At 42.8% G+C, this 27,521-nt stretch overlaps 1 protein-coding gene across 1 annotated transcript in view; it reads right to left on the reverse strand.

The window, feature by feature from the left end:
• The window catches only part of ARFGEF3 (ARFGEF family member 3), a 127,273-nt gene that overhangs the window by 3,071 nt on the left and 96,681 nt on the right, over positions 1–27,521 (reverse strand). The window contains exons 20-33 of the mRNA XM_006776223.2: positions 27,086–27,219; positions 24,723–24,868; positions 23,028–23,207; positions 20,513–20,657; positions 18,868–18,990; positions 16,734–16,837; positions 14,957–15,101; positions 10,286–10,414; positions 7,874–8,050; positions 6,177–6,291; positions 5,384–5,486; positions 5,080–5,211; positions 3,778–3,899; positions 1–1,147 (exon numbers count right to left, since the gene is read on the reverse strand). Of these exons, the coding sequence (XP_006776286.1) occupies positions 1–1,147; positions 3,778–3,899; positions 5,080–5,211; positions 5,384–5,486; positions 6,177–6,291; positions 7,874–8,050; positions 10,286–10,414; positions 14,957–15,101; positions 16,734–16,837; positions 18,868–18,990; positions 20,513–20,657; positions 23,028–23,207; positions 24,723–24,868; positions 27,086–27,219 (2,902 nt within the window). The remainder of the gene's footprint in view (positions 1,148–3,777; positions 3,900–5,079; positions 5,212–5,383; positions 5,487–6,176; positions 6,292–7,873; positions 8,051–10,285; positions 10,415–14,956; positions 15,102–16,733; positions 16,838–18,867; positions 18,991–20,512; positions 20,658–23,027; positions 23,208–24,722; positions 24,869–27,085; positions 27,220–27,521) is intronic.

Genomic DNA, 27,521 nt, shown 5'->3' on the forward strand with positions numbered 1-27,521 from the left:
CTCCCGCAGCAGCCTGGGGCCGGCGCTGAAGGAGTGCCGCATCTGCCCTTGGTCCACCAGGTGCTGGGGCCGCTGCAGCAGCGGCGAGTCCGGGCCCCTGGCGCCCAGGGCCTCGCCCTTCTTCTCCACTTTGGCCTCTTTGGGGAAGGAGGGCAGGTTGTGCTGCTGCTTCCTCTTCTTGTACTCCGTCATCAGCTTGGAGATGGTTCTGTCGGCCGCCATGCTGTAGATCTTGTTGCCCGCGCTCTCCCACCACTCCTTCTTCCTGCCGGGGTCCTTCTTCTCCACCTTGGGGCTGGGGGGCAGCATCAGCGCGTCCCCGCTGCCCGCCCGCAGGCTCGGGGACTCGCCCCCGTGGTCCCGCGCCTGGCTGCGGTCGTCCTCGGAGGGCGTGTCCTTGCCCGAGAAGCCGCCGGTGGACGGGGTGGAGGACTCGGACTGGAAGGAGGGCAGGACGAAGCACGGGTCGCTCCGGAGGACGGGCGCCTCCTCCAGGCTGCTCTCCAGGTCCAGGTGCATCTGGATGTAGTGGGTGCACAGCTCCATGCACAGCTTGTGGAGCCGCTTGACCAGCCACACCCAGTCGGCGTTGCTGACGGGCTGCACGCTCAGCGAGGGCAGGCGGGCCCGCCACTGCCTCTTCTCCCGGCCCCTGGGGGGGCTCACCTGGGCCGTCTCCTCAAAGATGTCCTCGTCCTCCGAGGAGCACTGCTGGGAGGAGTCTGAGCTCCTCTCGTCGTCCTCGAAGAGGACTCTCTTCACCTGCTCGGCAGTGATGGGCTCCTGGTTGGTGAGCACGGCACAGACCAGCGCGTGGAAGTAGATGTTAAAGCTCATGGCCGACTGGCGGTAGAGGTTGGCGGCGCCTCCAATGCCCGACACTTTCTTCAGCAGGCACTTCAGGCCCGGGCTGGTGTCAAACTCCCTGGCTGTCCGGTAGGAGTCCAGCAGCAGGTCGAAGATGACCGCCAGGTTCTGCATGGAGATGTACCGGAGGAAGCCGGCCAGCTTGGCCTCCGGCACTTGGATGGTCTTCTCCTCTCCAGGAGAGGGGCCTTTGACAAACTCTTCCAACAAGATGTCATACAGGTTCTGGAGCAACACCTGATGAGACAGTAAGCTCACCACAATTTCCCTGAAAGAGACGCTGCAAATGGAAAGAGAGGGACGGATGAGTAACCTCCTGCCTTGTGTGATATTTTAAAAGCATTACACATTTCAGAATGACATATACAAAATCACAAACTATATTATTTGTATTTTAATGCCTTCTTTAAAAGAAGGGCATTACACAATAACCATTTTAATCATAATAAATGGAATTCCTGACACTTTAAGTTATGATACCAATTATCTACAAGCCTTAGAAAAATAATACAAGAGTTTTATAGCAACTGGGATATATAGGCATAATTATGAGATAGGACACATTTTATATCTGAGTAATTAACATATCAAATAAAAAACTAATAGTTTCTGTTGAGTTTTATTAATTTTAACTGGATTTTTTCTTAAACCCAATGTTTTTAGCAATCTTATTGAAGTTTAGCTTTCTAAGGACCAGAACAGTTTAACTGTTAATGCTTTAGATGCATATATGTAAACACAGAGGAGAGCCAAACATTTTCATTCTACTCCTGTGAAAAATGCCATTGGGATTTTAATAGGGATTGTATTGAATCTGTAGATTGCTTTAAGTAATATAAACATGGAATATCTATTTCTTTTGTATCTCCTTCGATTTTTTTAAACAATATCTTGCAATTTTCAGAATATAGGTCTTTCACCTCCTTTGTTAAGTTTATTCCTAGGCCTTTTATTCTTTTTGGTATGTTTGTAAATGGGCTTGTTTACTTCATTTCTCTTTCTGATAGCTTTTTTTCCTGATAGTCGTTAGGGCTTTCTGTATATAAAATCATTTCATTAGCAAATAGTGACAGTTTTATTTCTTCCTTTCTAATTTGGATGCTTTTTATTTATTTTACTTTGGTTGCTGTGGCTAGGACTTCCAGTACTATGTTGAATAGAGTGGCAAGAGTGGGCATCCTTGTCTTATTCCTGGTCTTAGAGGAAGAGCTTTAGTTTTGCACCATTGAGGATGATGTTAGCTGTGGGTCTGTAATATATGGACTTGATTACGTTGAGGTACTATCCTTCTGAACCCATTTTATCAAAAGTTTTTATAAATGGATCTTGGATCTTGTAAAATGCTTTTTCTAAATCTACTGAACAGATCATGATTTGTATTCTGTTAATGTGGTATGTCACATTGATTTGCGGATGTTGAACCATAGTTCATTTCAGAACCATCCTGAAATGAATTTTGCTGGATAGTGGTGTATGATCCTTTTTAACATATTGTTATATTTGATTTACTAGTGGTACACTTGAAAAACGGGTGACTGGCAATAGCGGGAAACTGGGCATAGAATTGGAGAGAAGCAGGTGGGATATTGGTAAAGCTCTATTTCTGAAGGTAGGTGACAGGGTCATAGTTATATTTTGTATGTACCACACACTTAACTGCTGTACCAAGCATCTAACTTTTGGAAAAATCACACACTCTCCCTAAAATAGCACTAGTTTTGATTCTGGCTCCACCACTTGGGAGATGTGGCTCAGCCTCTCTGAATGTCTCCTCAGGGATGAATGGCAGTGGCAAGATCTAGCCACTATCCTTCACATATTGTGCTCAAATATTTATCAGCATCACTTGCAGTTTGTTGGAAGTTTAAATTGGAAAACTTCAGTAGTTGCCTTCATCTGCAAGAAGAGTTGTTTTTAAGCAGGATGGTAGTACAGGCACTCCTCATTTTATTGCGCTTCACAGATGTTATGATTTTTAACAAAATGGAGGCAAGATCCTCCACCAGCGAAATAATTACGCCTTGCTGTTTTGTTTTGTTTTTCTTTTGTGCTACTTGCTTTATTGCAGTGGTGTGGAACCAAACCTGTAATATCTCTGAGCAGAGCCTGTATTTAAAAAGATCAAGATTCTCGTGGCAGGGCCACACGTATTTTTTGTCTCCTGACAGCTGTGTTGGTCATAAGAACTTTATGTATTTCTCACTGATACAGTATGAATCACACCTCAAAATTAGTTATTTTTAAAAAGTTATATGTATGATGCTATAGATACACAGAAATGTAATGTTGAGTCCTAACCCGCAGTACCTCAGAATGTGACTATCTTTGGAGAAAGGTCTTTAAATAAATAATTAGGTTAAGACAGTGGTCGGCAAACTCATTAGTCAACAGAGCCTAATATCAACAGTACAACGACTGAAATTTCTTTTGAGAGCCAAATTTTTTAAACTATATAGGTAGGTACATTGTTATTAACTTAATTAGGCTTAGGAAGAGCCACACTCAAGGAGCCAAAGAGCCCCATGTGCCGACCACGGGGTTAAGAGATGAAGTCATTAGTGGGGACCCTAATCCACTAGGACTGGCATCTTTATAAGAAAGGGAGATTAGGACACAGGCAGGTACAGAGAGGAAACATCCATCTAGAAACCTAGAAAAAAACCAAGCCTGGGGACACCTCAGTCTCCAACTCCCATTTCTGTTGCTTAAGCTACCCCATTGTGGCAGCCCTAGCAAATCTGAAATGTGGGAAAGTTAAAAGGCTAACAATCTTGTATGAAAGCGTTTGTTAAATGACTCTGCAAATATTTCCGTATTCTTAGAGAAAACCTGGATTATAATTAGGAAAGTTCCTTTAGACCCCGTCCTTGCTATTTATAAGACTCGAAGTGTTTAAGCTTCGCTGCTTACCTTTTCTTGGTGTGTCCATTTGGCTTTTCATCAGGAGGCAGTTCAATAATGAGCTGACAGGACTGGGCATGATCGAAGGTGTTTGGAGTCTTTGGTGAGCACTGGGTGTCCAACATAAACACCTGTATGGGTACAGTTCAGAGAGCCACCTGACTCAAGAGATTAGCTGGCAAGTTGCTTTTCTCTCTACTCATTTTCTCACCTATGAAATGAGGTTGATAATGGTTTCCTACCAGGTATATTTGTCAAGAGAATTAAATAAATTAGTACATGTGTATTACATGAGAAAAACATTAGATAAGAATAGCAAATATTCAATAAGTGTTAGCTGCTGACACTAATAACACTACTACTTCTAGCATGTGATAATTCAACACTCTCCAAAAAGCCGGCACTGATGTTTAATACTAATTAAAAGCAAATAAAGGGGGGTGATGTTTGGAAAAGATCTTCTCTGATTGTGACATCTGTTTGGTACCTTATTCTATCCCCCCCCCCCCCCAATTAATTAAAAGCAAATAAAGGGAGGTGATGTTTGGAAAAGATCTTCTCTGATCGTGACATCTGTTTGGTACCTTATTCTATCCGCCCCCGCAAAAAGTTAGGACTTCTCTTGCTGTCTAGTAGAGTAGTATGGCCACATCATTAGTCCTGACAGGAGAAGTGAATATAGGAGGAAGGTTTGGGACTGAAGAAGAAAGAAATATTAAGAAGTAAAAGATTCACTAAATGGTCTTGGCTGTTCTCCATGAAGGATCTATTTCAAAATAGGATTCCATGGACATTTTCACTTCTTACTGTATGCACCTGGGGAAATCCTTTAGCTAGCTAGGTGTAATGTTTTTATATTTAGAGAAGCCACCCCTTTGGCTTCTCTAGTATTATAACTTTTGACATGTGCCCAAAGAAAAAGTACATGGTGAAACCTGCAAGGGTAAGGACAGTTTAACTTTACTGATCATTTACATTCAACTCTATTAAGTTCTGTCCTCTGTATGGGAGAAGAGAAAAATATCAAATAAGTGTGCCATCCTTAGGTGCCTACAGTCTAGCAGTGACAAAAATATTTCAGCAAATACTTAGAAGCAGTCTGAATACCTATTTGCCCAGGGCTCTAGAGGATGCAACAAACAAGAGATGATGGGGAGGAACATCACGCTATCAATTGGATTCAAGTCATTTCCCGGGGAAGAACCGTACTGGCAAGAGGCAAAGGTCCCTACGGGAGCGAAAGGCAGCTTGGGACTCCCAGCAATGTGTCAAGTTTCTAGCGCCGCGGGGATCAAGAGGCCCAGCCCTTACCTGCTGAGCCATGGCTCGGATGCGCCAGTACTCGGCCTCGGCACTGGGGGAGGAGGAGGGGGCCGCCACCCTCACCTGGCAGCCTTCCCCACTGAAGCCCTCAGTGCTGCTGTGGAAGCAGCCCAGCAGGTCCTAGGGAGAAACAGCAGTCATTCACCGGGTGCCTCGGGGTGGATGGCAGTAGGTCTGACACTGTCACTGGGTCCGAGACTGCCTGCTCTGAGGATGGCAGAATCCAGGTGGCCAACTTGGCAGGGAACTATGGAGGACTGGACCCTGCTCTGGTTCTCTCCCAGCATCTTACCTTCACGGGCTTGAGTGTGGCAGAGAACGCGTCCTGCAGGGCACAGCAGGCCAGTCTCCACATTTCTTCCGTGAACACAGGGCCTGCTGTCACGAGAACATACCTGCCAGAAGAAACCAGATGTCTTAAACCCATACATTTTACTGCTGCATAGCTTAGACCCTTACAGACACACATCTGTTCCAGTGTCCTTACAGGTTTTGCTGTCCCATCACTCTTGCCTTCAGTCCATCTGGTGTTTCATGGTCATACTACTACTTCCCAAACCATTTTAATGTAAAAATATCAATGGATCCCCATTCCAAACAGGCCAATGTTTACACTTAGGCTTGCATGCAAGACTGTGTACATTCTGTACTAATTTTTCCATCTAGCTCTATTGTCCATACTACTCCGTTACCAATAAAAAAATGAAATAAAAACCCCTTTTGTCACTTGCAATTCTTATCTCCATGTATTTGTTCATGCTATTCTCCTGCCTGCAAAGTCCTGATCTGATCAAGTATCATTCCTAAAAGCCCTGCTGACCACCTGACTGCTGTCCTTTCTCAGCATTTATAGCTACTCCTTACTGTGATGATTCTTCATAGGCTCTCTGCTCCTTGAGGGCAGGGCACTGTGTAATGCCTACACAATAAATATTTGCCAACTGAACACAGAAATATTAGCATAGAGTTATTTTTATAAAAAAAATTCTAAAAAGTAGATTGTTACCACAAAGGATAACTTAATTCCCTTGGATTTCATAATAAAAACTCCAGTTTCATAGAGAGTCAAGGAACCCTTTTCTTACCTAATACAGGAGCAGCCCACTCTGGAGATGGTTTCCGTGGGCTTGGCCACACAGGCGACCAGTAACTCGAAGAGGTCCTTCAGCATGGTGTTGATCATGCTCTCATACCTAATGTCTGTAGGAAGAAGCACAGGAGGGAAGTCTGAGTGATAATAAATATCTGTGATGAAAATATATAATACCCATTTTTGATTTATCAAGACGAAACATGTGGTTCCCTTTTATGTGCTGAGGAACATTTTTCAAGTTAAGTATATCATTTATTTACTTAAGTAGAATATAATATATAGCCTGAATATTAGCTAGTAAAACATTTAAATTCTTGAAAAAGGTGTGTGTGTGGGGGGGGGGGGGGAGGATGAAACATACTTTCTTTACTGCTGATAGAATTAAATTGGATTAAAAGCTATTGGAAATCAACAGAATCTCTCATCCTACCACTCCCTGAACCCATTGAGTCTGGTCTCCATACTACCCCCAGGCTAAAGAAAATGAGACTTCCAAAAATCACATTCTGTTTGCCCAGTTCAAGGAACACATCAGTATTCTTCTCAAAGTCCTTGTGAGGCCACAGAAGCAGTTTTCAGTAGAATCCTCAAGGGCCCCATACTGAACAAAGCGGCTGGTCAGGAACATCTACCCCTAGGGATCCACTTGTCAGCCTACATGTGCAAACACCCACTTCTTTTCTTTCTCAGTGAGGTCCCCCCTCCCCCCAAAAGGGTAAATCTTTCTGCTAAGCTTAGTAGAGAACCTACTTCTTACCTTTGCTTTTTGACTCTCCCCCTGGGGTCAAGTTCTCATTAATTTCTCTAACCCCTCCTTAGAAAGGAGCCTCTCACACCTCTTCCTTTATACTTCTGCATGCCTTTCTCTTTTCTTTGCAACCTCTAGAGCTAGCAGCGACATTCCTCCTCTCAAACTTCCAGATCTTTCCATACAAGAGTCATGAGCAAGAATCTGTTTCCCTAATGTTGCCCACTGGTAGCACCGCAGTCAGATCTCCCCTGTGTCTGGCTCCCTCTCTACCTGGACTTCCACATACCCTACACTTTCAAGTCTTTTCTCAAAGTTCCACAGATATTAAGAACCTTATCTTCACCCCTTAACCTGTTAAGCAACTTCTTGCCCATAATTTCAGCCTTTTCTAAAACGCTGCCTCCTTCACTTAGCCACGCCAGATGAAGCAGGACAGTAGAATGCAGCCCCCAGGCTGCAGGGATATTTCTCCCTTTTAAATATATTATACACTTGAACTTGCCTCCCCTCTCCTAATGCACAGATATCCTAGACCTTATTAGGTATCTTACTTTTGGTCACACATATATTTTAAGTATTCTGTTAGATCATTTTTAAAATTAATTAATTTATTGTCTAAAGTTTTACATATGTCTCCTTTTAACCCACTTGATGCCCCCCAGTGTCTGTGTCCATTCGTTATGCTGATATGCATGCATACAAGTCCTTTGGTTGCTCTCTAACCCCTCTTCCCCTGCCATTTGTCTCTCTGTTAGGTAACAATTTCTTTTTGACCATTAACTATTAGAAGGCTGGTTTTGACCATGTAATTCTATGTTAATAATTCCCAGGACAAAAACCATGCACTGGTATTTGCATTAGGGATTTAGTAAGCTCTTTTAGACAAGGTTGCTGCCCGCTAATGAAACATCCATGTGAACTGCTCGGGCGTCAGATACCTGAGTGTATAAAGCTCTGAATGTGCTCCACCACCAGCTCACAGGACAGACCGATGGCATGCTTGAAGTTAGCCGAGGCCACATCCCAGTAAGAATGGTCTTTATGGCTACGACGGAGCCAAAGGGACATCACAGGAAGGAGAAGATGAACAACTGCATAGATACCAAACCCTGGTCCTGAAAAAGAAAAGTCAGCATCAGAATCGTGACTCTAGCAACTCTCTTCTAAAAAGGAAAGCTTTTTGCCATCTTGGCATTGATGACCTCTTCTGAGGGAGCACCCCATTCTCTGAGAAAGTGCAGGGAAAAACAGTTTACCACTAATTAGGGAATACAGATCTCCAATGGCGTTTTCCTGTTTTGTTTCTGCATGATTTTAGTTATGCAAGTAATACATGAATTCAAATAATCACTTGATCAACAACTTAGTCCCCAGATGTAAACATACAGATACATACTCCTACATGCATATAAGAAAATACCCTTAAAATGTAAGTGTATATATATCTATATATGAAACAGAGAAGCAGAGTTGTATTTGTTATTTATTACTTTTATATAAATAGGATAATGTAAACCTTGGTCTACATGTTGAGTTTTTGCTCTTAACAATATGTGCTAGAGATCATTCTGTGTCAACAACCTTATGTAATCCTCATTTTTATTGCCACATACTATTATTCCATTGTATGTTTATGCAACAGTTTACTTATCCATTCCCTTAAAATGGACATTGTAGCGTTTCTCTATTTTGCTTTATAGTCAATGCCACAATGAAAATCTTTGTAAGAAAGATGAATTTTAAAAATTCTGCTTACAAATATGAGGCATCCTTTTTATAATCAACACAGAAAACACATGAGAATACAAAGAAAAAAGCACATTTTGAAAGTGTGTAAATTTATAAATGTATAAAATTTCATAAAGTTGAGATTATACTCCATATTGTATGTGTATATAAATTGTATTTTAATGTAATGCCTTATAAACAATTATTCATGTCATTAAGTATTATTCACAAATATTCATTTTCATGTCTATAGAATATTTATATGCTTTTACCATACTTAATGTAACGCATTTAGGTGTTTATATATATTTTTTGTATTTAAGATGTTTTAGCATATATCATCATATGTTTTTGTCTTCATTACTGTTAATTTCCTTTGATGATAGATTTCTAGGAGTAGAATTACTGGGTTAAATTCACACACTTAGTAGCACTAAATGTGAAAGCAGAAAATGGTAATGACCAATAAAAGAGATTTAGAGGCAGTGGCATATAATTCATTCTGTAAAATTCCTGTTTATTTTGGCATTTAACACTTTAACATGTGAGAATAGCTATTATGATTTTCTGGGGAAAAATTCCAATATAAAGTTTAAAATAGATTTTAAAACAGTATCAATTATCAAGCCTTCATCTATTTATATTGAATACAAAACCTCTCTTCTTACTATAAACTAGTGGTTTCATTTGTGGTTATGATTCTGTTAGTGAAAACTAAAATCTATAAAGATTTATTTAATCTTAGGAAAATTTGGATAAGTGTATATATTAACCTTGATTCAGAATAAGAAATACATTTCTAAGGAACATTCTTTTCCTCTACTATCAGGGTACTAAGTGATCACAAAGTGTCATTTTACAAATTTAATTTCCTCTGACCTTTATACAATCAAGATGTTGCTGTCTTAATACCGCGTATACGTTGGAACCGTTTGGTTATGTCAGTGGGAGACACTGTGAACCCTATCGACCGCTCTGGGGCCAGTAACATGTGAGATACAAGGCTGGGTTTATGGAACAGAGTAAAGCCAGTTAGCTCACGGAGACATCGATACCACAGCCTGATTATTGTGGGGCTCCAACACATTCAACTTATAATTCAGAATAAGAAATACATTTCTAAGGGACATTCTTTTCCTCTACTATCAGGGTACTAGGTGATCACTAAGTGTCATTTTACAAATTTAATTTCCTCTGACCTTTATACAATCAAGATGTTGCTGTCTTAATACCGCATATACGTTTGAACCGTTTGGTTATGTCAGTGGGAGACACTGTGAACCCTATCGACCGCTCTGGGGCCAGAAGCATGTGAGATAAAAGGCTGGGTTTATGGAACAGAGTAAAGCCAGCTTGCTCACGGAGACATCGATACCACAGCTTGATTATTGTGGGGCTCCAACACATTCAACTTACTGGCCACACACATTATTTGTAAATGGACTGGTAGGAAGACTTGTAAATAATCATAGGACATATCCTAAACATCATAGCCATTCCATAAATATTTATTGAGCATCTATTATGCTGTCTAGGGTTACAGCAGTAAAATAGGTAGGCCCTTTCTGATAAACATTATATGTATGACACCTGCCCCAAATGAGAGACATAGAAATATTTACCAGGTGTTTTGGTGACATCTCTCAACAGCTCGAAGAGCAAATCCAAGGTTGGCGGCTGGTGCTGCCGTGGGCAGTTGGACACAGCTGCTGTTAGCTGCTCGAGCAGGATGATCCAGACTTCTATCAGACCTGGAACGCAAAACCAGACCTCTGTGACAGTTGGTTAAACAGGACACAGAATCACTGCAAGGTCAAATAGGTAAAGGAGGTCTCTACTAGTAAACTGCCATGTGCTCTATGGATGGGAAGCATCCCCCAGTAAGGCAGCCCTCAGGGTCTATATATGGACAGGTTATAATATACATATTCTGACAAAGTCAAAGAAAAAAGAACACTCAAATTTCTTCCTTATTCCCCTTCAAGAAGAAGGTGATGTGGTTTGTAAATTCTATATGAAATGATTGTCATATTTCTTGGTAGTTGTTGATAGCAAAATAATATAATGTCCTTTTAGTTCTATCACCTTAGTTAAAATTAAAATATTATTTTAAGAAATACATAAAAATGCCATTCTAACCATGTTCGTGTGTACAATTCAGTGGTATCAATTAAATGCATAGTGTTGTACAACCATCACTGCTTATCTATTTTCAAAACTTTTCATCACCTCAAACAGAGACTCTCTATAATTATTAAGCAATAACTCTCCATTCTCTCCTCACTCCAACACTTCCGGTAACCTCTGATCTACCTTCTGTCTCTCTTTTGCCTCCCTTGGATATTTTGTGTAAGTGGAATCAGAAAATATTTGCTGTTTTTGTGTCTGGCTTATTTCACTTAGCATAACACTTTCAAGGCACATCCATGTTGTAGCAGGTATCAGAATTTCGTTACTTTTTATGGATAAATAACATTCCATTGTATGTATACAGCACATTTTGTCCATCATGCTGGACACGTGTTGTTTCTACATTTTGTTATTGTGAATAAGGTTGCAGTGAACACTGGGGAATATGTTTGAGTCTCTCCTTTCCATTCTTCTAGTACATACCTAAGAGTGGCTTTCTATGGTAATTTTATTTAGTGTTTTGGAGAACTACTGAATTGTTTTCCATAAAAACTGTACCATTTTACATTCCCATGAGGGTTCCAACTTCTCCACATCCTTGCTTACACTTATTTTCTGTTGTTTTTTTTAACCTATAGCCATCCTGGGAGGTGTAACTAGTATTTCATCATGATTTTGATTTACATTTTTCTAATGACTGGTATTACTGGGCCTCTTTTCATGTACTTACTGATACTCACAGGCCATCTGTATATCTTTTTTTTTTTTTTTTAGAAATAGCTATTCATGTTCCTTGCTCATTTTTACAGTAGGTTATCTTTTGTTGTTGAATTTTAGGAATTATTTCTATATTCTGGATATTAAAACCATACCAGATATATGATTTACAAATACGTGCTCCCATTCTTTAGGCTGTCTTTTCACTTTCTTGATAATGTCCTTTGATGTACAAAAGTTTTCAATTTTGAAATCTACGTTATCTGTGTTTTTTCTCTTGTTGCTTGTGCTAGTCTATCTTTGCTCTTCTTAGTGCCCCATTTTTTCCAAAGATCATTCATCTTTGGTTTCTTTTTTTTGTAATCTATAAATTATTTTGAATTTACCTATCCACACGCAGTTTGCAATTCTGGCATCCTCTCAATCCTGTGTACACACAAATCACTGTGTATATTACTCATAGCTGGGAAAGAGATGTTCCCAGTGTCAGTAGGTTCATCTGCTCTCAGTATATAACTCTCCTCTTTCTTCTCAGAGTTTCATTTTTAAAATAACATACTAACTCTTAGTGCTGCTCATTACTAGGTGAGAGAAAAAACATGAAATCCTTTTTACTAGATCCAAATAATTTTAGTTCTGTCATTTATGCAAGCACTGTATGAACCAACATTTCTGCACATCACTGTCTGGAAATATGTGGACCTATAGCTCAGAAAACTGTACAGAAAAGGACTAGAGTAGAATATAAAAAACAGCCCACTCTACATTTTAATTTCAGTACTTCAAATTTTCCTACAAAATAAAACTGCATCAGAAGATGGCACTTTAAATATGTTTCTATTGCCCTAGCTGGTTTGGCTCAGTGGATAGGGCCTTGGCCTATGGACTGAAGGGTCCCAGGTTTATTCCAGTGAAGGGCTTGAACCCTAGTTAGGGGGCGTGCAGGAAGCAGCCAGTCAATGGATTCTCTCTCGTCATTGATGTTTCTCTCTCTCCCTTCCTCTCTTTGAAATCAATACAAACATATTTAAAAAAATGTTTCCATTAAAAAAACCTATTTACCCAGTTTTAAATATCCCTGTTAATAGGAGGCAAAACCAAAATCATGGACAATAAATATAATAAAACTAGGTGATACGACATTCTTATGAACTTCAAAATACAGGGTGGGGCAAAAATAGGTTTACAGTTGTAAGTACGTGAAACATGGAATTTATTCTTGTATTACTATTTATTTATTACTAGAGGCCCGGTGCATGAAATTCATGCATGGGTAGGGTCCCTAGGCCTGGCCCATGATCAGGGCCAATCTGTGGGGCAACCGGCGGGGGCCCCGCTGGCACCCGCCTTGGCTGGCCTAGGGCCTGCGGGCTGGGGGCAGCTCCTGCGTTGAGTGTCTGTCCCCTGGTGGTCAGTGAGCATCACAGCGACCAGTCATTCTACCATTCGGTCAATTTGCATATTAGGCTTTTATGATATAGGATTGCATTATTTTCGATATGAACAACTGTAAACCTACTCTTGCCCCACCCTGTAAGAGCAGGTGTGGACAAGCTAATTTATAGGAAATTCAGAGGACAAAAGAACATGTCACACAGCACTATGGGGGGTGCAATTAATAAAATCCAAATGGAAAACTACAGGACAAAGTACCTCACTTCTTCAGCAAATACATTGAGAAGGGGTTAAATAAAGTTGGAGAAGAAATCTATAGATTGAAAAGGATTTAAGAGACATGTCAGCTAAACATATAGTATGGATCTTATGTGAATCCTAAAAATTAACTGACATTGGAAAATTTTACACAATAGATATTTGATGTTAGTCAAGAGTGATTGTTAATTTTTAGGTGTGATAATAACTTTATGGTTGTTATCCCTAAAGAACACATACTAATGTCTCAGGTTTGCTTTAAAATAATATAGGAAGGAAGAAGTGGGTAGGGAGTGAGGGACATGGAGAGTGAGCATGTGTGTGTGTTTACACTATATGAGGTTGACTATAAGTTTATACTTGAAGCTGGGTGATAGATATATGAAGGTTCACTATATCACTCTGTCTAGTTTTATATATGTCTGTGAAATGTCCACAGGGGGGAAAATAATTATTTGCCTTTGGAAACTAGAGAAATATCTCAGAATATATAAATGGTAAGAATTGTTAATACTAACTTAAAGCTTTTACTTTTATTCCTTTCTCTGATTTAGCTATGTTTCCTATATAATTATAACTTTAAAACCCTCAATAAATTTATACTGTAGGAAACTTTATGTGGGTGCTTGGCTAAACTTTATCCACAAGAAGATGGACTGCCTAGAAAAAAAATGGATTAATGATTTGCATACATGGAAGGGAATGCCCACTGTTAATAAAGGGTTTCCTCCCTCAAAATGTATAAATACTTTAACGCTGATAGCTCAACTTTGAAAAAGAAATGTATTTTAATAAAAACTGCCTTTATAATTATTCAAAGTGGGTGTATACATTTTTGGGACACCCTGAGTACTGTATTAAAAACTATATTATAGATGAGCAACATTAGCTTTTGCCTACAATTGTCTGAGTTGGAGGTTTACAATGCTAATCTAACCATTAAAATGAAACCTCTATTAAGCAACATGTAGCCAATTTCAGTATTTTAATTTTTCTCTACATTAGTTATTCCTATAATTCTTTCTCATAAGTAGCCTGAACTAGTGAGGTTTTATAATCTCTATAGAAAACTGTAAATCTTCTAGCCACCCCCATAAATGAATTTGTAATAGAAAAATAAAACGAGAAAAATGTAAAACAAACACAAAAGCAAATTTAAGAAGCCTCCCCTAAAAAGTCTTTTGTGTGGGTTTGAAATAACCCATTTGCAGATATTAGACCCCTTTAAGGATATAATTTCCATTTCTACATCTAGAAACAGGACAGGGTCATCCAGTTGGAGCATGAGGTAGCCAGTCTGAAAATATACCAAGGTGGAAATTACATGGGAACTAATTTGGAACACATTCTTTAAAATTATTCTCTTAATGAGTCTTTAGCTTCACCAGTCACAAATAGATTCTCTCTTCAGTAATGGCTTAATTTCCCCAGTCTCTCACCAAATAGTCCTGCAGGAAGTAATTATATAATGATTGTGTTTCCTAGAAGGAATTAAAGACAATTACCAGCCAATTTAAGTACCAATGCAACCACATTCCAATGTGCTAAATTCAAGAGAGTCAAAGTTAGAAATTATATTTAGCAGAATCTGCACTGGTTTCAGATGGAGGCATCAACTGTGAAATGTGTTTGGAGAACCCATAGAAACTTTTAGGTAGACTTGTTATAATCATAAACAATAATAACCTAAATGGATGATCATTCAAGATCTATAAGCTACTTAATTCATGGCTTAAGCTTCTGAGAATACCAACACAGCCAACAACCTGATTTAATCTAATCGATGAACTTACCAGTGTCATCATCAAAATCAGACAGGACCGACTCAATCCCATCCTCACTGCTCGCCGACTGCTCCTGAAGTCTTCGAGGCAAGCTAGCAAGTCGCCCACTAAGGAATATTGGCTTCATTGGCATTTTGTAGATTTTGGCCAATAACTAAATAAAAAAATACCAAACTTCAGTTATATATTGGAAAAAGCTACACTCTGGGCTTTAAAGAACAATAAAATTACATACTAGTTATAGAAAGGGGAGAGGAAACCAGAGAAGCTGCCACTGGATGAAAGGTTTAAAGTTGAGTGGTTGTGACTTGGCTTCATAAGCTAGCTCGCAGGAGGCATTTATCCCAGGAAGCAAATGAAATAGCATTCAATGGCAACAAAAAGTAGAGGAAAAAAACACAATGACTACTTTTCCAGCAGCTCAATTGCCTATGAGTTTTATAGACTTGTATGAACCTACTAAGGGAACCATGTCACATGTCAAGAATGTTTGCCTATGGGAGGAGGTGTTCTATGGGCATCACGGAGAAGAGAGTCTGTAGGCAAATCAGATACCAGACTCCAATTCCCCCTCATGTGACCCCACATCAAGGACACAGGGGGCAATGAGGAAACGAGGAAACTCTGGGCAAGGTCAGCCACAGAAAATACTGCCCTGGGCTCTTTATCCCCCTCTCTCCACTAGAGCCCGGTCCCCTAGGGATCTCTGCTACTGAAACAAACTGCCAAGGATCCTTATATCTTCACAGATTACAATCCTGCCTGCTGTAACCACCGTCTTCTGGAAACCAGGGAAACAGCTGTGAGAAAGACAGACAAAATTCCTTTCCTACGGGTCTTACAGACAAGAATCTTTGCAGACATTCATAAAATGTCTAACGTAAATGTTATAGAGAACATCAGGCAGGTGGTCCTATAGAGAGTGACCATGGTGTGTGGGGAATGTTGGCAGGGAGTCGGTAGATACCAAAGGCCTGGTTTCTCTGACAAGCGATGCTTCCAGTGAGATTTGGAAGATAAAGTGTGTCATACAGAGATCTGAGGAGGGAAAACTCTGGGCAGAGAGAGGAGCAAATCCCTGGGTGTAATCAGAGAGGCAGATGTGAGGGGCAGAAGGGGAGAGCGGTTGGAGCACAATGAGTGAGAGGAGAGGATCTGAGGTGGAAAGAGAGCTGGAATCATGTCACATGGGGCCTGGGGGACACCAGCTGAGAAGACTGGAGAAAATCTCTCTGAGAGAGGTGTCACTGAAGCCGAGGGGAGGAAGGGCTTCAAGGACAGCATGTCGTCTTGTTCCACAGGCACTGGACATCATGGGTAAGGACAGAGCGTTATTGAGCTGAGCATAATTAAGGTCACTGCCCATACTGACAGGTGATGTTTTATTGGACTTGCCTACTAGCCCCTGACTGAATATATCCCTCTTACTTTTTCTGTGTCTCTCTTCACTGGCTGCACCCGAACTTTCCCCATTTTGGTGTATAAGGAAGATCTCCCGGGATCTCATGACTCCACCCTTGGACAGCCTGACAAATACAGAGATGATGGTAGTTCATCTGAGAATAAATGAGAAGCACCAGAGATCTCGGGGAGTGTTCTAGTACATGGTTATTACTTTTTCTCTCTCCTTCGTGAAGGGGGGGGGTGGCAAACATTTATGCTCCAAACCTAAGTCCCAATCGCCTCAGAGACAGTAGACAGTGCTTCTCCTGGGCCTCAGCCAAAGGCACAAGCATCTCCCGAGGCAGGTTCCAGGGCCCGGGACTTGGCATGAGCACCCCCGTACCTGAGAGCAGCGCCGGAGGTAATCCAGGGCAGGGAGGCACAGGTCGGGGGCGGTGGCCCCTGGTCCCGGGACACAGTCTCCAATCTCCTTACAGTCCACCTCCCCTGGGGGACAGAGACAGAGCTATCCTTGTTTATGCCCTTACAACAGAAGACCTGTTTACTCGCACAGCATTGACTCACCCAATAGCTACTAAAACAAACGAACAAAATACTTAACGTGTACAACCCTGAGAAAAATCCTTTCACTCATTCTGTCCCCTGCATGTATGTGCACACATTGAACACGGGTGGGATCATACTGCACATCCTTTGTGGTTGAGATTATTTTGTTTTGTAATGCCCCTTTTTTACCAAACAATGGGCATTTTCTCTCTATCCTGCCGGAGTACTGGCCGTGGCCGAACAGCGTTCTCTTGTCCCTGGGCACACGGACTCACTCCCCGGGGCCCGCTGCTGACGGTGCGACTTCTGAAGCTCTGATGAGGACGATCCCGGAGGCCAGCGTGTGCCGGGCTGCATGCAGCACCAGGCCTCTCTCCATGGAAAAGGACCCCATGTTGCTGCCGGTGCTCAGCACTAAATGGCGATGATAAATGAAGCTCAGGGAAGATTTTGAACATCTGGGGTTTGGGGATTGAGGCTACGTAACTGAGTTGAAATAAAATTCTTTTCTTTTTTCTTTTTTTTACAGATCTGTAGAGGGTTTCTAGATTTTCTATAGGCAAACAATAGTTGAGAATGATTTTTCTTCTCATGTAATGAACCTATTTCTCGACTTTTAATAAAAAGTACTGTAATTGTTTCTAATTGTCTATAATTGTAGCAACTAGCACCCTCCCCTGTGAGTAAACAGACATAATTACTAGGCATTAGTTAACATTCAGATGCAGACAAAGAGGCTCCTTGGAAAAGACAAACATTTCTTATGTTTTAGACATTGGCAAATGTTTGTGTACGGGGCCAGACAGGAAATACTCCAGGCTTTGCAGGTCAGACTGTCTTGGCTGCAGTTTCTCAACCCTGCCCCTGCTGCATGAAAACAGCCACAGACGAATGACCGTGGCCGTGCTCCAATAAAACTGTATTTATAAAACTATTGGTGATTGGACTTGGCCTGTGGGCCAGACTTTGCAAACTCCTGGCTTAGATGAACACATCTTACAGTATAAAAATACAGACTAGGTCAAATTCATGTTGAAATAACCAAGTGGGAATTAAAAATAAATTCATTTCCTTGTTTGCGGATCACAGTATTTCAAAGTCGAAGGCTATACAGATGGTACCCCCTGGAGCCGGGGGCAGTATCCAGCCAGCATGCTGGGGGCTCAGACCGTCCCAGTACCCCCAGCTCAATACTAGTAATTCCACCTTGTAATTCACAGAAAGAACTAGGACCCACCTGTTTTAAATATTCTCCATGTGCACACTGCTAATCCTGCATCTCTATGTTCAGGTCTCAACTCCCTAAGATAAAATCCCAAATTTCTAACATGTAGAGAAGCATCTGCACTCGAATATTTCACTGAAAGTCAACATGTCCAGATGTGCAGAGATAGAATTCATTACTTAGTCCTGTCCTCCACACCTGACCTCCTCTCCTGGGTATCCAGTTCTGGGTAACATCAGTCCTTGTAAGAAACCTAAAGCATGCCCAGTTCCTCCTCTCAGCTGCCTGTTCATTTCAGCTTAAATGGCCTTTTTTCTTCACAAGCTTCTATGAAAGTCCTCATCTTACTGAACTGTAATTATTGATTTATGTGTCTGTTTCCCAGAGCGTCTCCTAGGCAGGAAGCATGTTTTATTCATCTTTATATCCCACAGTACAAACAAGCTGCCCTGCCCAGGGAGCAGGCACTCCACTCTTTACTGAACAATGGAATACCAAAGCTAGAGCTTCTTAAATAAAACAGTGGTCTGTGAAGTAACAGGAAACATACTTCATGACAAGATTATTCCGTGAACACAATGAAAAATGCCAGCCGTGGACGAAGTCACACACACCATCTGCTCCTGTCCCAGGCTGCTGGCTTGCTCCAGGCAGTCAGAGGGCCTGTCTCCGGGGCTGTCCCTACAAAGCCACATAGGAAAGGGTCCCCAGCTGTCACAAGGCATGAAAGGAGGACTCCACTTACCCAGTCCTTTGACAAACTTCATAAGGCACATGATGTAACTGGTGGCGGCATTAGCAAAGACCTGGATGTTGTCGGTATTGAGAAAAGCTTCAAATACATCAAACACTGGAGCTTGGCCTTTTCCTGAGGGAGGAAGATTATAGAATTTTAAGGAAGTGAAGTCTCTACCCTTCAGGTAGCCCATACTCCTGGCACCTTCCCCAGGGCCTTAGAAAAATTTGAAGAAAAGCCAGTGCCTTTTGAATGGACAACTGTCCTGGCTCCAATGCGGTGCTTCTTAGCTTTGCCTGCAGGGGGAGCTGCAGGAAAACTACAAAGAGCCCAGGGGAGAGACCGGGCAAAGCTGGCTTTATGCAGGGCTGAGGCAATGGGCAGGTCTATGGGGCAGTGAAACGTGGGCCTCTGCACAATTATAGAGAAGGGAAGGTTTAGCTAAATCCCTGATGGAGTAACTACTTTATTCGTACCTGTGCAGAAAAGAATTAACATAGGAGGTCAGAGACTGCTGTCCTTTAAGGCCTGCTTGCAAGCTTGGCCCTCGGCTGGAGTCTGGGAACTTGACTCTCAGAATAATCCCGGGCAACACTTAACGAACAAAGGCAGTTCACTGTGCCTAGACGTGCAAACAATGTGGTTTATTCTGAACACCTGCTACCCGTAGGGGAGTCAGGCATTTCGGTGTATGCTACCTGGAAGGTACCTCCGGGACCACCCTCAGCTGGGTTTCTAATGCACTTTCCTGGGCTGACGCGTTATAGCATCTCGCTGCATTTTTCACTGTCGGGTAAAAGTGTGCTCCATGGGACTCCTCATGGGAGGGTGAGAGCCCCACAGGGGTTTCCCCAGATCTGGTCTGTCTTTCCCCCTTATAATCTGGCTTATCCTTCCTATGCTGCCACCCTGCTTCTTAGCTGTGAACAGTGGAATAAATCTGGGCCATGTCATAAACCTTAGCATGATGATTTGCTGAGTCCTTCTGGTGGTCTCTGAAATTGGAGGCAGTCTTGGGGACCCTGACACAATACCCCCGGTTGCTGGGCATGCCGTCGGGGTGCCCATCCATTTCCATCCAGACCCAGCCTCCTGGGTTTGGATTTGCTTGTGTTATGATTGTTTTCTGCTTCTTTCTAGCAAGTGGATCCCATTTTTCATTTTGGCTTCAGGCATTAGCTCAATACAGATCTGTTTAAGTGACAACAATAGGAGTCTCTTAGTCTTTCATCCAATCTGTAAGAGCAGGGCCTGACAATGCTCGGGGCTCTCACCTGCTGGCAGAACTCAGAACTCCTGTCCCTGCAACAGCAGCTTATTTCCTACTGACAAAGCACGGCTAAATGCCGGGCTTCCCTATTGTTCACTTTGCTTTGATAGCATGAAACTGGGCTGAGAGAACTAATGCTCTATAGCAAAAGTCAGCCCCACATCCTTCCCACTATCACCACTCCTACTCAAGTCCTCTCCAGAGCACTTAGGCAAGAAAAAGAAATAAAGGGCACTCAATTTGGAAAGGAAGAGGTACAATTCCCTGTCTGCAGATGTCATGGTCTTATACGCAGAAAGTCTTAAATGACTCACACCAATGTTGTTAGAACTAATAGAGGAATTCAGTGAAGTTTCAGGATATCATACCCACACACTATCTTACCCATGGAGTAATCACCAACTAGGTACTCCTTCACCTCGGACTTGTCCCCGCTGTGCACCGTCTCCAGGGCACTGAACAAGGGCCTCCAGCCCGACTGGATCTGGGTGGAGCACACTTCAACCAGCTCACCAATAGATGTGACGACCTGGCAGAGGCAAAGGGGTGGCATGTAAAACCCTTCTCCTAAAAGAAGCAGGAGAATTTCTGGGAAGGGTGATGTGTTTCTGCTCCCTATTTCTGGGCTAATTTTAGTGAAGAGAAATAACAGAACCCAGGCAAACTCATGCAAAAATCACCTATGTAAGCGGTCAGATTGCATTAATGGGCATTTTACTAATGATTCATGTTGCTAAGCAACTTTTCATGAGCTTATTATTAGCCATTTATAAATATTTTACTGTGGTTTTCTTTTTTTTTAGATTGGGTCTTTGTCTTCTCATCCTTGGCTTTTTAAAAATTATTTTTAGAATTCTTTTTAAAAAAATATATTTTTGTATTTTATATTTCCTGATTTCAGAGAGGAAGGAAGATGGAGAGAGGGAGAGAGAAACATCAATGATGAGAGAGAATCATTGATTGGCTGCCTCCTGCACACCCCCTACTGGGGATCGAACCCGCAACCCAGGCATGCGCCTTTGACCAGAATAGAACCTGGACCCTTCAGTCCGCAGGCCAATTGCTCTATCCACTGAGCCAAACCAGCTAGGGCTATTTTTAGAATTCTTTATGTATTCTAGATTCAGATCCTTCCTGAGATCTATAATTTGCAAATACTTTTTCATAGCCTCGGGCTTGTCTTTATTTTTCAATTTTGTTAGAAGAGCAAAAGTTTTAAGTTTTAATGAAGCCCAATTCATCAAAATTTTTTTGGATGTGTATTTGTGTTAATCAGCAAAGGGTGGTCAGGATGCTTGGGAACTGCACAAAACATGGACAGTTCCATGAATTTGCATGTCATCCTTGTGCAGGGGCTGTGCTGATCTTCTCTGTATTGTAGTTTTCACATGTGCTCCTGGAGTGAGCATCATCACATTTTCTTTTTATGGACAACGCTGGTATCATTGCTGAGGAATCTTCGCCTAATCCAAGGTCTCAAAGATCATCTCCTATACTTTCTCCTAGAAATATTTATAGTTTTTGCTTTTACAGTTAAGCCTATAATCCATATTGAGATTTTTTTTTGTATATGTTGAGGTAAAAGGGTAGTTTATTTTTATTGCATATGTTCAAACACTATTTGTTGAAAATAACATCCTCTCTATCAAACTCCAGTGGCATCTTTGTAAAAAATTAATTGAACATACATATGAGAATTTATCTCTATACTCTCTATTAAGTTCCATCGTACTATAAGTCTATCCTTATGCCAATACCACACTGTGTTGACTACTGAAGTTTTGAAACTGGGTAGTGTAAATTCTTCAAATTTGTTCTTCTTTTTCAAATCTGTTTTCCTCTAGTCCCGATCCCTTGAATATGCATATAAATTTGAGAATCATCTTGCCAATATCTTTAAAAAGTCGGCTTGGATTTTGATGGGAATTGCTCTGTACAGTGCCTGTGCAAAGCTTCTCTGACCACCAGGTGGTGCAATTTCATGCACTGACCCCCACAGAGTGGCTGGTTTGTGATTTTAATCCTGGAGAGTTATTTTATTTATCTTTACTAAGAGCCAGTGTTAGAAACAGGCTGATCTTATCTTCAGGGAGGCTGCTACTTGGGTTCATCTGTAATGCAACCTTGGTCTGAATGAACACCAGTTTTAAAGATTTGCATTTAACATTTTTTCTGTTCTTCTGGCCTCAAAAATGTGATAGCAGAACTTAGTTTCACCTCGTGACGAATTCTGTCGAGGCAAACCCCGTCTTAAAGCTCTGCTTACTTCTGTGGCTTCCAATTGTTACATAGTTGTGGGCATCTTAGTATTCTTTACTTCCTTGCCAGAGTGTCAATGTATTTAAAAACAATTTTAAGTCTTCCATCTTTTTTTTCGTTTTATTTTAATCCTCACCTGAGGATATTTTCCATTCATTTTAAGAGAGAGTGGAAGAGAGAGGGAAAGACAGAAAGAAATATTGCCTTGAGAGCGACACATCGATTGGTAGCCTCCTGCAACCAGGGCCCCGGCCGGGGAGGAGCCTGCAACCCAGGTACATGCCCTTGACCAGAATCGAACCTGGAGCCTTCAGTCTGCAGGCCGACACTCTATCCACTGAGCCAAACAGGCTAGGGCTTAAGTCTTTATTTAACATATTTAGATTTCAGAGAGATGATTCATGTAGACTAGGTACAAGAGCATAGACCAGAATAGCCCGACTGCGTAGGTTCGAGTCCTAGTTCCACCAAGCACTGACTGTGTATCCTCAGCTAAATGGATTCACCTTTCTTTGTCACAGATTCCACATAGCATTAGTGGAAAGGTGAACATGCAAAATTCATAGAACAATGTCTGCCAGTGCACTCAGGAAGAGCTAGCCGCAACGATGACGGCGTGCTGGTTACCGGGCACACTGACCTGGTCTTGGACATCCTCGTCACACAGCTCCAGCTGCATAATCCGCTCAAAGGGTCGGAAGAGGGCTTCGTTGAAGTGGAAATGAGGTGGCTCGTTCCAGTCCGTGAGAACCTCTGTCAGTATGTCATGGATGAAGGAGACCGCTTTCTGAGACACATGTCTTTCCTTGTGGCAGGCAGCCTGCAAGTTCATGAGAGAAGAGAACACCATCAGAACTCCAGGCAAGGAAGAATCTGGTTTCCAAAGGTTTCCTAACTCATCTCATTGCAGGGAGGTGGAGGCAGCAATTCTGTCGCAGTAAAAAACATTTCAAGGGGCACAGATACATGAACAGCACGCTAAATTGTCTTTATAATAATCTAACAAACTGCTTAGACACAACTCCAATGTCACTTAAATGTTTCTAGGAAACTGAGAGTATCTAGTAATTTCTTCTTTTTTTTAGGTGATAGGACAGTTTGCTCGGTGATGTAGAACATGCTGACTTGAGGCTCATTGTGAACTGTGTCCCAAACACATAAAGACCCGAGGAATCATCTGTCCCTCAGTGAGGGGGGCCAACTGCACCGATAATGCTCTCCTTGGTCCAGAGCTCCTTGTTTCCAGGCCCTGTAGTAGTCTCCTCGCCCTCCCCCTGGGCTTGGATATGTGGCTTGCTTTGAACAACATCAAATCTTTTACAAGTGGAGAGCTGAAGAGTCATTGCGATTTGGGATTTGCCCTCTTGCTTTCCTTGGGAATTCTAAAAATGCCATGAGAACGATCTAGGGCTAATCTGCTGGAGGAGGAGAGCGCCCATTCTCCAGCCGTCCCAATCAAGGCCATCGCGGACCAGCTGGCCACAGGTGACGGGAGGCCAGCTGAGATCTGCCAAGCCTGGCTGAGACCGGAGAAGTGCCGTCTGAGCCCAGCTCACACACCTGACCCAGGGCATCCTGAGTTAACTAAATGCCTATTGTTCTAAATCACTTGGTTTGGGAGATGCTTTATTAAAGTGTAGTAGATAACTAACATACTGCTTCTCCATAAGCTATTATTTTCCACTCCCTTTCCTTACCAGAAGGCTCTCAGGTTAGTGAATTAAGCTCCCAAAATATCTCTACCAGGTAAGACATCTCTACCCGATAGGCATTAAAGAGCTACTAAGAATAGTTATTGTAAAACAGGGCAACAATTTTCCCACCAATTTAGCAGTAGCCAGTCATCATGCACTGAGATGGTGAGTTGCCATAAAATGTATCAAATGAACTGCTTTCCTTTGGAGAGTGAAGGGGGTACCGGTACTAATTTTGTTGGAAAACTCGGTATGGTTCTCTGACCTAGAGGTCACTGCCCAGAATATAGTTAGCTATTAGGAGAGAGAGACTGACAGGAACAAAAGGCACTGCTATAGTCGTGTATAAAAATAAAGCGTCAGACTCAGGTCGACACCAGGTCGTCACGAATGAAAACTGGCTGTGGAAGGCACCTCGCCGAATTGTAAAGAGGGTCTGGATGAGACCAGGGCAGCGCTGCCCTTTGGGGTGATGCTTCAATTGCCACGAGGTATAATCACAGAACTATGATGCTGGGACCAGATGATGGGAACCTTCTCAGTGTATTGTGGCCACAGCGCTCCGTGCCACACACTGATTGGCGCCCCCGGTGCTGGCTCTGCTGAAGGAGTCCCCGAGCCGCCCACTCCCAGGGACTCACCTCCACCAGGTGCGGGGCCACCAGGCTCCAGCAGCGCATCACGTGGAGCAGCGGCCTGGCCTTGCTGCGCACGATCCTCAGCATGGCGTCTCCGAGGCGGAACAGGTGGAGGGCACATTTCCGGTCTTGGGTGGACTTCACTTCTCCTACAGAAGAGAAGACCACAGAAGCCATAACGCCCAAACTCAGGAAGGGTTTGCCTGTTCAAGCACAGAGAGAGGACGAAAAGGAAAGAACTGTGCTCGGGCCAGCAGGATGATTCGGTGAGTGCTACCCAAGAGAAGAGAGGAGCCGGGCGCACCTCTCCTGCTCGCCACTACCTTCCCAGTGGCTGCCATGACAGTGTGAACAGTGCTTGTAGATTAGGGAGAGTGAAGACGCAGTGGTGAAGTAGGAGGCCTGGGAAGTCAGGCTGCCTGGGCTCAAATCTTCTCTTCACCATTTAGTAGTTGGGTTACATTGGACCAGAGATTCATGTCTCCGATCCACGGTTTCTCACTGTAAAAGTGGGGATAATAGAACCTGTTTCTTAAAGTTATTTTAAGGATCAAAAGTAACAATACTCATAAAGTGCTTAATGCAGACACATACTACCTGACCCACAATCTTGGCTATGATCATGACTGTGGTGATCGTCATTCTTCATGGTCATCGTTCCCTTGGCCAACCCTTAGTGGCCACGCCGAAGCCCTTGCCAAGCAAGTCAGGCCCATTTGCTACCCAACAACATGCTGTGCGGCCTGTTTCACTTCCGTACCGTCCCTGCCCACTCTGATCGCTTGCTACTTCTTTGCCACTGTTACCTTAGTCTGCCCCACTCCCTTCTTGCTCATGTCCTGTTGCTTCGCCTTTACGGCCTACAAAATGCTCACTATCAGGCTCTCCCAACCAAAATGCTTCTAATTAGTCTTGCCATATCAAATACACTTCAAAATGACAGTAATAATAACCACTGACATTTATGGAATGCTTACTCCGCCTCAGGCTTTGTGTTGGTTCGTTGCATCTTTAACCATTTTAATTTTGAGAACAAACCTTAAGAAGTAAATGTAATTACTGCCATTTTACAGGTTAGTAAACAGGTTAGTAAACTTAGAAAGATGAGCTGATTTTTCTAAGATGCTGCATCTGGTAAATAATGAAGGCAGCATCTGGACTCACATCTGACTGACTTAAAGGCCAGTGCTCCCTCTGCCTGGGTCTGCAGCCTCCTCCTGACCCTGCTCATTGCTTTTTATAGGCTCAGGGTCTGCTGGTTTCTCCAGTGCCAAAGACTCAGAAGGTTTCCCTGGGCTCAGAGATGCCCTGGGGGGCTGAGGTTCTGGAAGGCTGGCTTTATACAGCTAAGGTTTTAAAGCCCATTAAAAACTAGTGGGGAAGGTAGGGGACGGTGGGGGGAAGGGGGAGAGATCAACCAAAGGACTTGTATGCATGCAGACAGGCCTAACCAATGGATGCAGACACCAGGGGAGTGAGGGCAAGAACAGGGAGTGGGATGGGGGGGGGGGCAATGCGGGGGATAAGGACGCATATGTAATATCTTAATCAATAAAGAAAAAAATAGTGGGGAAAGGATGGCAGTTCTCAAATTAGAATCTGCAGTAAGGATCAAGAGGCCAAATATATTACACTTTGAAATTCAGATTCCTAAAGATGGAAGGGGCCTGAGGTTGTGCAGCCCAACCGGCCACAGGGCTCTGTGCCTCTGCCTGGACTCAGCGGGACAAGGTGCTCCCTGTTTCAGCACAACCACCCAGCAGCTGGTGGACAGCTGCGCGTAGGGGCAGCCTGCCACCCATCTGAGACCAGGGGACAATTCAGTACCATTGTTCCCTCTTCCACAGGCTGGCCTTCATCTGCTCTCTCCTGCGCGAAAACAGTGACAGTGGCCCATCAGTAAAGGGTGTGCCCTGCGAGCAGTTTTCCTAGGAGTGGCATGAGGCTTCTGTTGATGCCCCACCGTCCAGTTTGGAATCAGTAGTGGCGTCTGCAAGTTGCCTGGATTGAGGCGAGTGGTGTGGTTTTTGATATGGAAAAGGGTTCCCACCCTCATGAGAGCTCTCTGCACTCTGTAGCCATATAATTCCTCTGTCATCACAAGCCCAAAACTTAGCAGGACAACCTAGCCCAGGTCCAGCGGCAATGCCTGCAACAGTGGCAGCAGTGACATTTGCATTCACAAAGAACAATCCCAACCCCTCACCTACACACACACATCATGCCCTAATACTAGCCGACAAAGGAGCCAGGGGACCCTGTGCGAAGGGAGTGTGGAGTCAAGTCTGCAGGCAGGGTGCTGGTGTCAGAGGTCTGGGCTGCTTCCTGCTTATCTCACGGCACGGTTTCTTTGGGGAAAGAATTACCTGGCATTGCCAGCGAGTAATCAACTGTGTCCGTAACAGAATGGAAAAGCTGGGACTGCGATGCTTTCTTCAGCTGGTACAGAAAACCTCCCAAAGCCATGAGGTTCAACTTATCTATAGCATCTTCAAAGAGCCTGGATGAAACAAAGAGATTTGTTACTTGGAAACAATCCAGCAAAGCCTTTATGGCAAAATGATTATGGTAATTTTGTTAGATGTGATTAATACAATGTATGCTATTTTATTAATGACTGTGTACGAGTATGCTCTAATGCTGAGAGTTTAATTTGAAGGGCACAGAACATATTTAAAAAAAGAATCTTGGTGCCCCAAGGCATAGTTCAGACATTGGCAAGAAGTTGAAAGATGGCAAAGTACCGCTCCCAGAAAATGAACACCTGGGGATGGAATCCTTAGAATTAGCTTCAAGCTCATA

Source organism: Myotis davidii, unplaced genomic scaffold, assembly GCF_000327345.1.
Source record: "Myotis davidii unplaced genomic scaffold, ASM32734v1 scaffold266, whole genome shotgun sequence".
In the NCBI taxonomy this organism is placed as follows: Eukaryota; Metazoa; Chordata; class Mammalia; order Chiroptera; family Vespertilionidae; genus Myotis; species Myotis davidii.